The following is a 14,478-nucleotide window of genomic DNA, read 5'->3' as shown; positions in this document are numbered from 1 at the left end:
ACATTGCTGCTGACAGGTCTCAGTTCTGCTTCAGTGCCAAGCGCTCCAGCTCAGACTTCAGAGTGTTGCATATACGTATGGTGGGACCATAGCTCATCCTCTGAGAAACTGGGAGCTAAAACAGATAAAAACATCACTATTCACAGTGGGAGAGCTGAGAGGCAGGTCATCATTGCTGTTGGAGGCTGTTTTAGCTGGTGTCAGTGACACAACAGAAAAACAAATAAGAAAGCCACCTGGCCTTTGGTGCTGGTATTTCTGTTTAGCAGCTGAAGGATTCAGCCCCTCTGTGCCTTCCCCATCTCCATCCCAGTGGGGAGCAGAGACTTGCTCAAAGAGGCGAGCAGAGCTTGGCAATCACTGGTCAGCCAAACGCATCTCTGAAGATATTTCTTGATTCTCTGTAACTTGCCTTTGAAAACCGGTTGGTTTTCAAAGAGTGTGAGAAGTGGGGAAAGCACGGATGGGGCTTTTTTTCTGCTTCAGCTCTCTCCTGCCCGATGAGCCCGGTTCAAGGCTGCCACCTAGGGCAGAGCAGGGCCTGGGCGTCTCAGGGTTGTGCGTGGCTCTCTGCTGCCCTCTCCATGGAAAAGGCGAGGCAGGACATTGAGCAAGCCAGCCTGCAAAGCGTGCCTAACAGCTTGTTCGTGGCGTGCAAGACCAAGAGGTACCCAGAGCTGTCGGCCCCCGGAGGCTGACCTACTCCGGAGAAATACTCTGGAGAAATAGACTCACACTATGAAATAAGGGTATGAGTAGCAGTGCAAGGAGACAAAGCAGACAGCAAAAATTAGACTACCTGTCTGCTGGGACACCTCCAGTGTAATGTCAAGGCTTCCTGTACTTTTTCAAAAGACAGTAATAATCGTTTTCATGACAAGATGGGAGATCCAACAGTAATTCTTAACATAACTATTTCCCCTTTGACCAAACCAACTACAGACGCTGCTGAAAAGCAAGGATCTCTGGGACCTGCACTTGCCAGCTTCCAACTGGACAGTGGAGGATGTTGCCCATTTCCTGTCAAAGCATCCAGAAGAGTTTGAGACAGATAATGGAATGGTGTACACCTGGGTGGATGCTTTCAATGAGACAGATAGAGCTATTCAGACCATCTCCCGCTTCATGGAGGTAAGATTGTGCTGTGGTGTGGCAGGGAGCTGGGGACAGCTGCAGCTGGAATTCTGCTCACTGGGAAGGGTGGCTCCAGGGAAGGGAAGGTCAGTGCTTGTCAGTCCCTGTTCTGAAAATTACCAGTCTTGGTGGGGCTGAGTGCACAGTGTGTTAGAAAATACCATTTATTCAGGTATCTTAATATAGATGTGGGAACCTAACTTTAGAGTTTGTTCTTGAAGCTCTTGCTTTGGCTGTGGCATGTGGTTTCCCACTCTGTTGTTACTGAGCAACTGAAAATGGCTGCATGTATCAGCTCGTACTTCTTTTGCTGGGGCCCACAGTGGAGCTAGCAGCTGAAGCTGAGGAAGATGTAGCTTATAATGAAACTTATCTGCTTGTTCTTCAGTCACCTTGGCAGAGGAGTGCAAAAAGAAACAGAACTTGGTGTGTTAGAAGCCTGGTCCAAAGGCTTTGGTAATCTCTCCACTGACTTTTTAGAGGCTTTGAGTCACACCTTGATTATTGTTAACAGAGGAAAATAATATGAAAGTGGATGTTTGGGTTGGATCCTGTAGCTACCATTATAATGCTTCCTAACTGCTTGTCCAGAAAAGACCTTTGGATTATATGCCAGTGACACTTGTTTGCCTGGTGGGTGACCAGTAAGCAGTATAAGATGACATCTCTAGCAACTTGTTGGGCTAGTGTGAACCATTGCAAAGTAGTTCAGCACTGCAGCCTTTTCTTGGGTGTGGCATTGTATTACAGAGTTCTTCTTTCTCCTTCCTACAGTATGTTCTGGTTTAACCTGATCCTGTAAACACTTCCAAATCTGTCCCTTTCTAGTGTGTCAACTTGGACAAACTGGAGCCTGTGGCCACAGAAGTCCGGCTTATAAATAAGTCTTTGGAGCTTCTGGATGAAAGGAGGTTCTGGGCTGGTGTTGTCTTCACTGAAATAGCTCCTAACAGCACAGAGCTCCCTCAGCACGTGAAATACAAAATACGCATGGACATTGACAATGTGGAAAGGACCAACAAGATTAAGGATGGGTGAGACATGACAGGCTGCTTTGCGAAGAATTTCTTACAGGGTGTGATGATTTCTAACTGAAACATCTTTTTCTCTTGGCAGGTACTGGGATCCTGGTCCCCGTGCTGACCCCTTTGAGGACATGCGCTATGTGTGGGGAGGTTTTACCTACTTGCAGGACGTGGTAGAGCAGGCCATCATCAGGGTGCAAACAGGCACAGAAAAGAAGACAGGAGTTTATGTGCAGCAGATGCCTTATCCATGTTATGTGGATGACATGTATGTATACAGGCTGCTTCAGAAGCTTACAGGATCATTCTGGGTTGGGAGGCATGGGCTTTAGTCACTCTTCAGGCATGACTTACTGTGTTATTAGTGTGGGAGCAGATCTCATCTTCCCTAATCAGTGGGCTTCTGGAATTTGGGCTTTGGTATGGTACACTGAGGATTTAGGATATGTCGTGACTTATAGACAGTTCAGAGTAGTCCCCAGGAAAAGCAGCTCTTTACACCGGCTCCAGGGAGTTGGAACTACAAGTGGCTCCTGCTTGGGGCCAGTGTTGTGCTGTAGACCCATCAGCCTCACACTGTTGTGAGACACTGATGCTGTGTCATAATCTGCGTGGACTTAGGCTGCTTTGTGCAGTGAAGCCTTATCAATTGCTATACTTCGCTAGCCCTTGAGAGGTACCCACAGTCACACTAGTGTTTCTCACTTTGTTCTCCTGGCCCCTTTCCTTCTTGTTCTCAGATTTCTGCGTGTCATGAGCCGTTCTATGCCTCTCTTCATGACTCTGGCCTGGATCTACTCAGTGGCTGTGATAATTAAGGGCATTGTGTATGAGAAAGAAGCCCGGCTAAAGGAAACGATGAGGATTATGGGCCTTGACAATGGCATCCTTTGGCTAAGCTGGTTCATTAGCAGCCTCATCCCTCTCCTCATGAGTGCGGGTTTGCTGGTGCTGATCCTCAAGGTGAGCTCCCTAGTTTGATCTCTGACAGCAGAATCCAGAGCACTGGTATACAGTGGCCTCTGTTGGCACACTGGGGAGGAGGTGGTGGATGCTGGCTGGTCAGCAACTGTTGTGCAAATTGCAGCAAGTCTAGAGTCCTCTTAGCAAGTAGTGCTGTGGGTCTCCTTGTACTAGAGCCATATCAGAAAGCCCTTTCAATGCCTGATGTACCTGTTGTTCTGTTCCAGATGGGGAATCTGCTACCCTACAGTGACCCTAGTGTGGTGTTCGTTTTCCTCTCAATCTTTGGCATTGTGACCATCCTGCAGTGCTTTCTTATCAGCACCGTGTTCTCCAGGGCTAACCTGGCAGCTGCCTGTGGAGGCATTGTGTATTTCACACTATACCTACCCTATGTGCTGTGTGTTGCCTGGCAGGACTATGTCAGCTTCTCACTCAAGATCTTTGCGGTAAGTCTTAAGGAGACTGTCCAGGGCACTGGGCCTCTACCACTGTGGCACTGAATCACTCTTAGTTGGACACTAACAAGTAGTGGGTAGGGAGCAATGGGAAGGTGATTTACCTTGTAAGAGTCTACCAAAGTTGGGTGAAGAAACAATAGAACTGGCAGGGAGGATTTTGTTGCTTTAGGTAGGAAAGTAATTCTGCTACATTAAGCTCCCTTGGTCTCTCTGTATGCTGTGGTGTTATAGGACTAGATATGCAAGATTGCAGGAGTTATCTGACTTCCTTTTCCTCAGTGCTTCTTATCTGCTTGGGAAGGGTGACCTAGTGGTATCTTGCCTTGTGTGAAAGTCCAAGCGTAATGGAAGGAGTAGGAAAACAAACTAATTTCTAGAGAGCAGTCCACCAGAAGTTTCAAACTTTACTTTCTTGAATAGAACAAAAACAGCTTTGCAGTTCCTCTGTGCAGATCTAGTCATGATCTTCGGACTTTTGACCTTTCCTCTAGGGCCTCTCAACCGTGTCCTTGAGCCCTGCACTAGAGATGAGGTGCCCAGTTATTGAGTAGCTGTGAAAAACATGTGTCTTGTTCGTGCCTCTCATTTGCAGAGTCTGTTGTCACCTGTAGCCTTTGGCTTTGGTTGCGAGTACTTTGCACTGTTTGAAGAACAGGGAGTTGGTGTTCAATGGGACAACTTCTTTGAGAGCCCACTAGAAGAAGATGGCTTTAGCATCACCACATCTGCTGTGATGATGTTGTTTGACACATTCCTCTATGGGGTCATGACCTGGTACATTGAGTCTGTCTTCCCAGGTGAGGTTTGCTTCAGTGAGAAAGGTTATAACTTCACACTTTCATGTCCTACTACTTTGACAAGATGCAAAACAAATGCTTTTTTAAGCAGAGCTGCAGAAAGATCATGGATTAAAATCCCATACCACTAGCACAGACCTGTTGTTGCAGCTTCTATCAGTGACTGTTGCCCCTGTTTCCCACCACAGAAGCTGTGCCCTATTGTGCTGATGGCTAAGCTAGCCCCAGGAAGTTTGGTGCATTTCAGCTCTTCTTTTCTATGAACTCCTAATACTTCAGACACTGCTGGCTGGGTGTGGGAGGGTGGAGAGGGGTGAGCATTGATGATATTAGTTCTAGAATAGAACCTCTAACCCTAAAATGAAAATTCCAGAGAAGAGATTGCGTATACTCTAAAGGCTGGCAGTAAAGATCGTCTTAGCCCTGCCTAGCCTAGAGGCTTGTGGAAGGTGGAATGCTTCCCTTGCTTTGAAAACTAGGATGAAAAAATGACCAGCTGCAGCTGAGTTCTTGTAATGCTTTTCTCTCTTTAGGCCAGTATGGAATTCCCAGACCCTGGTACTTTCCTTTCACAAAATCCTATTGGTTTGGTGAAGAATCCCAGGACAGGCATCACCTTCATCCTGACCAGAAGGGGCCCTCAGAAGGTAAGTACTGGATTTGAAGGAAGCTGCAGGTCTCCTGTTTTGGAGGGAGAGTTTAAGGGCAGATGTACCAGCCTGGCTAAGGTGGAAATTGGTTATCCATTTGTTCTCAGTTTGGGATCAAGTGTTTAGAGAAAGCCAAGATACTTAGCCAAGCAGGTACTCCAGCCTTGGATCTATGAATTCCTCTAGTTTCTGTTGACTGTAGTGACACTGGAGATTCCTGTGCTCCTGGTGCAATCTGTAGAGTGAAAAGAACTAAAAGGATATTATGTGGAATATTTCTGTTACTGAGTAAGAAATGTGGTCAATTACTCACATTGCTCATTTCCATTTGCATGGACCTCCACAGGCTTAGGGGAGTGTGATGTTTCTTAGAACTCCCACACAGTTAAATGATGTTTTTAAAACCCATCATATCCCCTTCTACTTTGCTCTGTTTTCCTTTTAGTCTGCAAGGAGGAAGAGCCCATGCATCTGAGTCTTGGTGTCTCCATTCAGAACCTGGTGAAGGTTTATCGTGATGGCAAGAAGGTTGCTGTGGATGGTCTCACACTGAATTTCTACGAAGGGCAGATCACATCATTTCTGGGACATAATGGAGCAGGGAAAACCACTACCATGTAAGATTAATGTAATACCTTAATCTGGTGGAACTGCCTCTAAATATTACTGTTCCTGTCAGTACGATGTAACTACTGTACAAGTGAAGTGCAGCTCCACTGAAGGTGCTTCACTGATTTGAGAGGAGCTTTGCTGACCTTCTCCAATTGTGCAACTGTTTAGAAGATGCACAGATACAGAGGATTGAAACTGGAGGTCATTCAGGTTGAGGCTGTGCCTGAATGCGTTTGCTGGCAGCATTTTTTAGTAATCTCATTTGTGATTCTGACTTACCAGTGAAAGGAAATGAGTTGAGCTTGAAAGGATGGGAAGCTTTTAGAGGAAAAAAAGATATTTCCTTCAAGCACAACCATGGGGTGTGCTTTGATCACTGCATTAAAACCACTGGAGCCAATTTTTCATCCATTAGTAATATGTATCTCTTGGACTACTTCCCTGATGGGGGAGCTCCCAAAGGCTTTCTCTCATTCTTCACTCATCCGTTGTATCAAGTACAGCAGCCACTTCTTAGTGCTGGAATCTGTTTTTGTTCCTCAGGTCCATCTTGACTGGCTTATTCCCCCCTACTTCTGGTACTGCCTTCATCCTGGGTAAAGATATCCGCTCGGAGCTCAGCACCATCAGGCAAAACTTGGGTGTCTGTCCACAACACAATGTGCTGTTTGACTTGTGAGTAGCATCTATGTGATGCAGGGCTGCTGCTACTGAAAGTTTGGGTTCCTTAGGAAACACTAGTGTTATTTGAGCTAAGACAGCTGTATCTTTAGCTGTGTGAATGGTGACAGACAGCAGGGTGGTGAGATTGGAATAAGAGTGTTCTAATTGTTAGTGGGTTCATATGTGCCTATGAATTGTTAACATGAGGATTCAATCTCGTGTTTCTCCTCTCTTCAAAGAAATCCACTACACTAAAGTTAACTTGGTTTAACACTGCCTGCTGAACTGGGGTGTTATGGTTACTTTGTTGAGCCTTTTAAAAGGAGTATCATTTGCACTACTGCTGAATAGCAGCATTCTAAAATCAAGCCCAGACTTGAACGTACGCAGTCTGTAGCTGCTTTCAACAAACTCAGTCTTAAAAGATGTTTACCTAAGCAAACAAATATGCTTTGTGTAGTGCTAATGCAAGGATGAATTTCAGCTCACATCTGTGCCCTGAATTTGCTCTTGTTCCCTAGGCTGACTGTGGAAGAGCACATCTGGTTCTATGCTCGGCTCAAAGGGTTGCCAGAAAAGAAGGTAAAAGAGGAAATGGAGCAAATGGCAATGGACGTTGGTTTGCCTCACAAATTGAAAGCCAGGACAAGCAAACTCTCTGGTAGGTTCATCAGCTTTTACATTTGTCAGCAGCTCCCTCAGCTTCAGAAAGGCTCTATCAGGGAGGGCCTGATAGAGGCTGCATCACTGGTCTTGTTTGGATCCTCCAATCAGATATACAGGCTACTGCACAATTAGGCATTTGAAAAAATCAGCTATTTATTAAATATCTAATCATCATACATGTTAGTAAACTTAACAATCCTTATCATATTTATGCTATCTAATACTGTAAGAAAACAATCACTTTTTCTGAGTATTCTGTATTTGTTTCAATCTTGACAGGGGGCATTCCCTCATACCATGGAATCTGAATCTATGTACCTGTAATATAGCTACCCATTATATATGTTCTCCAAATGCTAACTAGAATATTTGGGTTTTACAGGCTTAGGTGAAGGTGGTTCAAACCCTAAACTTCAAGTAATTTGACCCCTATTTCATAGAATCCTAAAATGATTTGGGTTGAAAGGAACCTTGAAGATCATCTAATTCCAACCCCTCTGCTAAAGGCAGGGACACCTCCTGGTAGACCTGGTAGCTGAAAGCCCCATCCAGCGTAGGCTTGAATGCTTCCAGGGAGGGGGAATCCACAGCCTCTCTGGGCAACCTGTTTCAGAGTCCCGCCACCCTTACAGCAAAGAATCTCTTCCTAATATCTAGTCTAAATGTACCCTCTTGCTGTTTAAAGCAGTTTCCCCTCATTCTGTTGCTACCTGCCTTCTGAACACCATGCACTTCTTACGTTGGCTTTTTTTTTTCAGTTGATGTCCTTTCCCTTTGTTAGGAATACCAGGATTTGTGTATCAATCTGTCCCAGGTATCTGAGGACTGGAACTGTTTTGTCTCTGACTCAACTATCAACACATTTGGCTTTAGTAAGGGAGAGCAGATTGTCACAGGTTGGATTCATATTGAAGAGTATAATATGAAGTATAGTGTCACTGCTGCCTCTGACACACTCCCACTGGAGAGGAATCTCTTGGGCACCTATTCATTCAGCTCAAGCTTCTAGAGACATGCTCCAGATCCTCAAAATTTCCTCTGAGCGAGGAATGTGGTACTGCCAATGTTAAAATACGTATGATTCATTTATAAAGGGGTTGTAATGTGGTTTCCTGTAGAGAAATTGTGCTCCACTGGGAAAAACTATCCTGATGAATTAATCTTTGTCCTGCAGGTGATGAGACTCTGAAGGCATAAAACAGTATCAGCACTCAGTCTTCTCAGTGCTTTATTTTGCTTTTTCCTGGAGAGCTCAATTTCCACTGTGTTGCTCTCACTTCTGTTCTTTGCATCAGCCTGAACCCCTCTTTCTTGTTGCATTTTTCAGGTGGCATGCAGAGGAAGCTCTCAGTTGCCTTAGCCTTTGTTGGTGGCTCCAAAGTTGTCATTCTGGATGAGCCCACAGCTGGAGTGGATCCTTATTCTCGGAGAGGGATATGGGAACTGCTTCTGAAGTATAGACAAGGTATGTGGGGCTTTTTTGTACTCCTAGTGAAACAGTGTTGTGAAAAGCAAAAGAAAATGAATCTCTGATTCACAACTGTTCCCAAAGTAGCAGTTTGTCTTTGCAAATCCATTGTTGCCTGCACTGAGAAAGGAACAAAGAGTTTGTGGGATAAGCACATTCTGCTCTCACCTGTCCTCATTTTTCATCCAGTTCAGGTCAGAGCTCACTGAACAAAACTCTTCACTGGATTGTCAGGGTACTTAAAGACAAATCCATGCCTTATGTGCAGCACTGTCCTGTTTTACTGTAGCCATGATTGCTGATACGGAGTTAACCTACTTCAGCTGAGTGTGGCAATGATGTGCAAATAGTGGGGAAAATATACTTGTGACATCAGTTGTGACTCTTTTCCATATGACTAACCTTGTTCAAACAAACTACAACTTGGAAACAAACCTCCCATTCACCTTCATGACAAAACCCAGATGGTAATGGCCTTTCTTGGCTTGGAAACACAAGTGTAGTTGACTTGACAGTAGTGCCTTCCTTTGCTTTCTTCCAGGCCGCACTATCATTCTTTCCACACACCACATGGATGAGGCAGACATTCTGGGGGATCGAATTGCTATCATTTCTCATGGCAAGCTCTGCTGCGTTGGTTCTTCTCTTTTCCTGAAGAACCAACTGGGAACAGGCTATTACTTGACCCTTGTCAAGAAAGATGTGGATTCCTCTCTGAGCTCCTGTCGAAACAGCAGCAGCACAGTGTCCTATCTGAAGAAGGTACAGCAAACTCTTCCTGGTTATATTGGTCTTTCATGTGTGAAATTTTAGACTTATAGGAAGCAGCAGTTAAGATTTTACATACCAGAATGTACTGAAGAGAAATCTCTTTAAAAGGTTTGCTTTCTTTCATAGGTACTATGGCAGACCACATCTACTTAAACAGTTGTGTGGAATGCATGCCTCCATTATAGTTTCTTTCAAAGCCATTGTTTCCAAAGCTGTTTGAGAGAGACAGGATAGATGAAATGTGCACTTCTCTAACACTTATGCCTACTGCTGTCACTTCTTGTATGTATTTTAGTGCTGTGTAAAGGAGTTCACTTTCAAACTCTTCTGTAGAGTATCTGGCATGCTGCAACATTTGCTTAGAGTTACAAAGATCATAGCATCCAGACATGCCTATTTTCTAACTAAACTAACATTTCTTACTGGTTATCTCCTCTTTTGTGACCAGGATGACAGCGTCTCCCAGAGCAGCTCTGATGCAGGCCTTGGCAGTGACCATGAAAGTGACACCCTGACGATAGGTGAGGCTTGGAAAAAGAGTATGGTATTCAGTCCCTGTGATAACATTGTTCTTTCTTTGACCTTTAACAATAGCCTTAATTTTGTCCAATTATTGTAGCAATGCAGAGGCTTACTTATCAAGATCACAGACACAGTAATTTTAAATCCATAAATATTGTAACATTTTTGTCTAATAAGCCACTTTGAGTTCATTCTGACTATTGAAGATGGAATAGTTACTACACCTGCCATCAGTATGACTTGTAGGGCTGCCAGTAGCATGTAAAAGATCTCTCAAATTCTTCAAATAAAAGCACAAGCCAGGCTTGGGTCCAAGCCTTTGCTGAATGTAAGAAGAACCCATATTTTCCATAGAAACGAGCTGCTTTCCAAAGTTGTCCCATTTTGCCCCCTTTCCTTCTGACGGGGTTTTTCAGACCGAGCTCTTTTTCCAAGTGATGAACAGAGTAAAAAGATGAACATTACCTTTTCCTTTGTTTCTTCTAGATGTCTCTGCAATTTCAAATCTGATTACAAAACACGTCCCTGAGGCAAGACTGGTTGAGGACATTGGTCATGAGTTAACCTATGTCTTGCCGTACAAAGCTGCTAAAGAGGGAGCTTTTGTTGAGCTGTTCCATGAAATTGATGACCGTCTTTCTGATCTTGGGATTTCCAGCTATGGCATTTCTGAGACCACTTTGGAGGAGGTGAGTGAGCTTAGGCTTCTTTTTTCCACTTGAACTAGGGAAAATGAATCATGGCAAAAGTAAGAAGAAGGCTGTCTTCCTGTAAATATCTGCCTGTTTGTTGTGGAGCAGGCAGCTCTGTGCTCCTCTCCAAAATGGATTCTCTTCTGTACCATTAAGGCGTGTGCATTAAAAATGGAAATGTAATACAGGCAAGCATAGGTCCTTTGTACTCAACTGCACACTGCTGAGATGTTATGTGAAGGTTAGCCCCAGATTGGTTTGTAATGACTGTGTAAACACTTTTGAGGTATTTTTAGGGGTGCTTTATACTGCACTTAGCTGAAAGCATGCATTTTTGATACTCGAGATTGTTCTTTAGAGAAACCCAATAGCTCTAGGCCCTTGTCGGAGGAATGTGTAGGACTGTTACTTGTGACTGTTTTAACTGACAAGTTTAGCACTGAAATCTCTTTCAGACATAGGAAATAGCTTGTATTAAAGATATACTGAGAACTGATTTTGGAAAGGAGAAACAGCTGCTGTGTGGTTTCAGGCTATGCTTCTGAAAGCCAGAGAGGAAGTTCATGCTCCCATAACCCAGGGAATAAACCCTGTATCTGTTCTCATGCTGCACACATCAATCTTGGGCTCTCTCATGGCATTTCCTGAAGGAGTCATCACAGTATTGCTTCCCTTCTAATTTTAACTGACACTTACCATGGTCTTTCAGATCTTCCTCAAAGTGGCTGATGATAGTGGTGTGGATGCAGAAACCTCAGGTGAGTGTTGTTGTTTCCTATGGAGTTGAAGGAGATTTAAGGGGGAGATACTGTCACTTGTTTAAGCACATGGCTGACAAAGTTCAGAAATCACAGCAGTAAGGTCACAGTGGAGGCTTTAGCTTCCTGGGCAGGAAAGAATCTAATGGATGTATCAAATGAGGAGTGTTCCTGGCCTCGGTAACTAGATTTGAACAGGTGAGTGACCTTTACATAGAGGTGTGTCCAGCTTTACAGTGACACATGGTTTGGTGTGACAGTCCTTATTTGTGGCTGAACTGGAACTCTTCTGCAGTGAGATTTTTTTTTAATGACCTAAAACAGCTGTTCTTAGTATGTTTTAAGTGCGTTTGTGTACTGTTGCTTTCTGCCTACTCACTTGGAGAGGTTCTAGTGTTTGAGGTATTGTGAATTTGAGTGACGCCATCTACTCTGAAGAGTAGGAAAAATTACTGACAGGGCCAAATCACAGTGCTGTCTGACTTTTTTCTGAGGGTAGCTCAGTGCTCTTGAGCATTTCCTGAAATACTAATGCTAGTAAACTATAATTGGCGACACATGCATATTAAGCAAGTATTTTCCTTGAGTGAGAGCAGCCTCAAGTTTCCATGGCTAAATAACAGTAAATAAATAAGTGTCCACAGCACTGGAAGAAACTTCTAGGACAGAATGTGAAAGTTGCATAAAGCATATGACCTCGCAGAGTAGCAGTCATGGTTTTAGCTTTTCCTGAGTGGAACCACTCCAACTCAGCTTCTCAGTCCACAGATTGAAGGTCATGTAAAATGAAAATGATATTGCTTTGCTTTTTCTGGTACTAATTGGAGATAAATGGATGCAGTTCAGCTAACCATTACTGCATTATTTTCAGATGGGACATTGCCTGCCAGAAGGAACAGGCGTGCCTTTGGAGACAGACAGAGCTGCCTTCGTCCATTTACAGAAGATGATGCATTTGACCCTAATGATTCAGACATTGATCCAGGTATTGCTGGTTCTCGAGCCTATTTTCTTCTTGTGAACATTCTTTCACATTACAAATAGTGCAGATTACAAGGCTGAGAGTGACAAAGGAGTAGTGTTTTATTTGCCTTCAGAAATCATGGGCAATGCAGTATCCAGCAGTGCCTGTTCCATCCTCCTGTTAAGACTCAGAAAGATAAAGATGTAAATGCTGTTCTATGAATTTCTGTTGCTTTCTCTGCTTGTTGCTCTCTTTTTTGATAAATGAGAGTTGTTGGTCCAGCCTTCACTTTGTTAATTCAGTACAGAAGTTCTGAGGGAATATCTTTGTGGGCTTGCAATTAAGAGTTCTTTCTTGCTTCTTTCTAGCAGAATCCAGAGAGACTGACCTTCTCAGTGGCATGGATGGGAAAGGTTCCTACCAGATGAAGGGCTGGAAGCTCTCCCAGCAACAGTTCGTGGCTCTGTTGTGGAAGAGACTGCTTATTGCCAAGAGAAGCCGGAAGGGCTTCTTTGCTCAGGTAAAATCATCCAACATGTGCAAGGTTCCCTCAAAGGGGACAGCTCTGGACCACATGCTTTGTTAAGGGTTGAAAGCAGAAAGAAAACCTCAGAAGATCCCATCACCAAAACTGGTCTGCACTGACATATCTGAACAAAAAGGGGCTTGTGCAAGTGAAAATCTTACAACCAAATGGTTGCCTGCTATTCTTGCACAGGAAAGATGCGGGTGAGGTTCAGATCCAAAGTCTCTAGCATGTGGAGGCTGAGTTGTTCAGGGCTGAGGATAAACCTTGCCTTGATGTCTAGAGATGCCCTTGGTAAGTCACAGAATCACCAAGGTTGGAAAAGACCTCTAAGATCATCCAGTGCAACCATCCACCCATCATTAATATTTCCCCACTAACCAATGTCCCTTATTACAACGTCTAAATGTTTCTGAAACACCTCCAAGGACAGTGACTTTACCACCAACCTGGGCAGCTCATTCCAGTGCCTGACTGCTCATTCAGAGATTAAACGTTTCGTGACATCCTGAACCTCCCCTGACTCAACTTGGGGGCATTCCCTCTAGTCCTGTAGCAAAGATTTTATTTGGAAGCTGGAAGAGTCTTGAGCAATTGAATTGCTTGAAGCTAATGATGCCTCTGGAATGTTCACCTTAATAAAATAGGCTCACTCTCTGATTGTAATTTCAGATTGTGCTGCCAGCTGTCTTTGTGTGTATTGCTCTCATGTTCAGTCTGATTGTTCCTCCCTTTGGAAAGTATCCCAGCCTGGAATTACAGCCCTGGATGTACGATGAGCAGTATACTTTTATTAGGTATGTTCCTTGTGGCTCAGAATTGATGCTAAATCCTAAAATTCTTTTCTCCTCTGCTGAATTGAATTACTGAGTACTGAATTCCTTATCTGATTGTTTAAACTTGCTTTCTGTGATTAGTGCAGGAGTACATTTTAAAGGTATCATAGTATTTTTTTCTTAAACCTTTTAATACCTGTCCTAACTACTAGCAAGGCCATTTCAATTTCTGCATGGTATTATGAGTCTAGTGATACTGTGCACACACAAAAAACAAAGACGAGTGCCCATAGACCAAGTGTCCTGTATGCTTTGATTTCTACCTATGTTCTTTTCTTGTGGCTTTTCACTGTGTTCTCAGCTTTGCTCTGCTGCTGTTTTTGTTGCATGCCCGTTATCCTACTGACCTGGTGATATTTCTCTGCTGTATCCATAGTAATGATGCTCCAGAAGATGCAGGCACTCAGAAGCTTTTGGATGCCCTTCTCAATAAACCTGGCTTTGGAACACGCTGTATGCAAGGACACTCCATCCCGTAAGTAGAAGTCAGTGCTCCCAGGAGAAGCCAAGCCTTGGCTTCTGGTCATTCAATGGATTAAGCCAGCTTCAGAGTTTGATACTTAAGCATAGCCAGGGCAAGATTTAAACCAAAAGGCCTATATTTGCATTCCCCTTTTTTTCTATTTGGAACCTTCAGGAAAGTTGCTGGCACAGGGCAAGAAAATGAGATCTGAGTGCAAGTCCTCACTGACAGAGAAGGAGCAAAGATGATAGTCTCTCCCTCAAATTACTGTTTGGTTCTGAATTAAGAATAGGACCTAATAGTGTTGCTGTATGCTTTTGACTAGCTATTCACACAGTCCTATTTCTGAGTGCACTACAAACCCTGGTTAACACCCCCACAAATGCCAGCAGACAGCATGGAGAGCCAGCAGCATTTGCATTACTTCCAAGCTCTGACACTGTCTTGCTGCATGGCTTTGGGCAAATAACTGAAGATCTGGGTTGCTTGTGCAGATAGAATATACAA

The 14,478-nt window shown here is 43.9% G+C and overlaps 1 protein-coding gene across 3 annotated transcripts in view; it reads left to right on the top strand.

Moving 5' to 3' along the window:
• ABCA1 (ATP binding cassette subfamily A member 1) overlaps positions 1 to 14,478 on the top strand; it is a 92,126-nt gene that overhangs the window by 61,705 nt on the left and 15,943 nt on the right. For 2 of the 3 annotated variants that reach the window (XM_042866132.1, XM_042866133.1), the window contains exons 12-30: positions 943 to 1,131; positions 1,963 to 2,168; positions 2,251 to 2,427; positions 2,900 to 3,122; positions 3,350 to 3,571; positions 4,176 to 4,380; positions 4,914 to 5,027; positions 5,476 to 5,647; positions 6,186 to 6,317; positions 6,827 to 6,966; positions 8,299 to 8,436; positions 8,981 to 9,201; positions 9,659 to 9,731; positions 10,219 to 10,421; positions 11,134 to 11,182; positions 12,054 to 12,167; positions 12,515 to 12,666; positions 13,345 to 13,469; positions 13,885 to 13,983. In XM_042866132.1, the coding sequence (XP_042722066.1) occupies positions 943 to 1,131; positions 1,963 to 2,168; positions 2,251 to 2,427; positions 2,900 to 3,122; positions 3,350 to 3,571; positions 4,176 to 4,380; positions 4,914 to 5,027; positions 5,476 to 5,647; positions 6,186 to 6,317; positions 6,827 to 6,966; positions 8,299 to 8,436; positions 8,981 to 9,201; positions 9,659 to 9,731; positions 10,219 to 10,421; positions 11,134 to 11,182; positions 12,054 to 12,167; positions 12,515 to 12,666; positions 13,345 to 13,469; positions 13,885 to 13,983 (2,954 nt within the window). The remainder of the gene's footprint in view (positions 1 to 942; positions 1,132 to 1,962; positions 2,169 to 2,250; positions 2,428 to 2,899; positions 3,123 to 3,349; positions 3,572 to 4,175; positions 4,381 to 4,913; positions 5,028 to 5,475; positions 5,648 to 6,185; positions 6,318 to 6,826; positions 6,967 to 8,298; positions 8,437 to 8,980; positions 9,202 to 9,658; positions 9,732 to 10,218; positions 10,422 to 11,133; positions 11,183 to 12,053; positions 12,168 to 12,514; positions 12,667 to 13,344; positions 13,470 to 13,884; positions 13,984 to 14,478) is intronic. The other variant, XM_042866134.1, reaches the window with a different exon arrangement.

This window comes from Lagopus leucura, unplaced genomic scaffold (assembly GCF_019238085.1).
Source record: "Lagopus leucura isolate 7727_CA_CO unplaced genomic scaffold, USGS_WTPT01 Super-Scaffold_810, whole genome shotgun sequence".
Taxonomy (NCBI): domain Eukaryota; kingdom Metazoa; phylum Chordata; class Aves; order Galliformes; family Phasianidae; genus Lagopus; species Lagopus leucura.
This window is presented reverse-complemented; position numbering and strand designations above follow the sequence as displayed.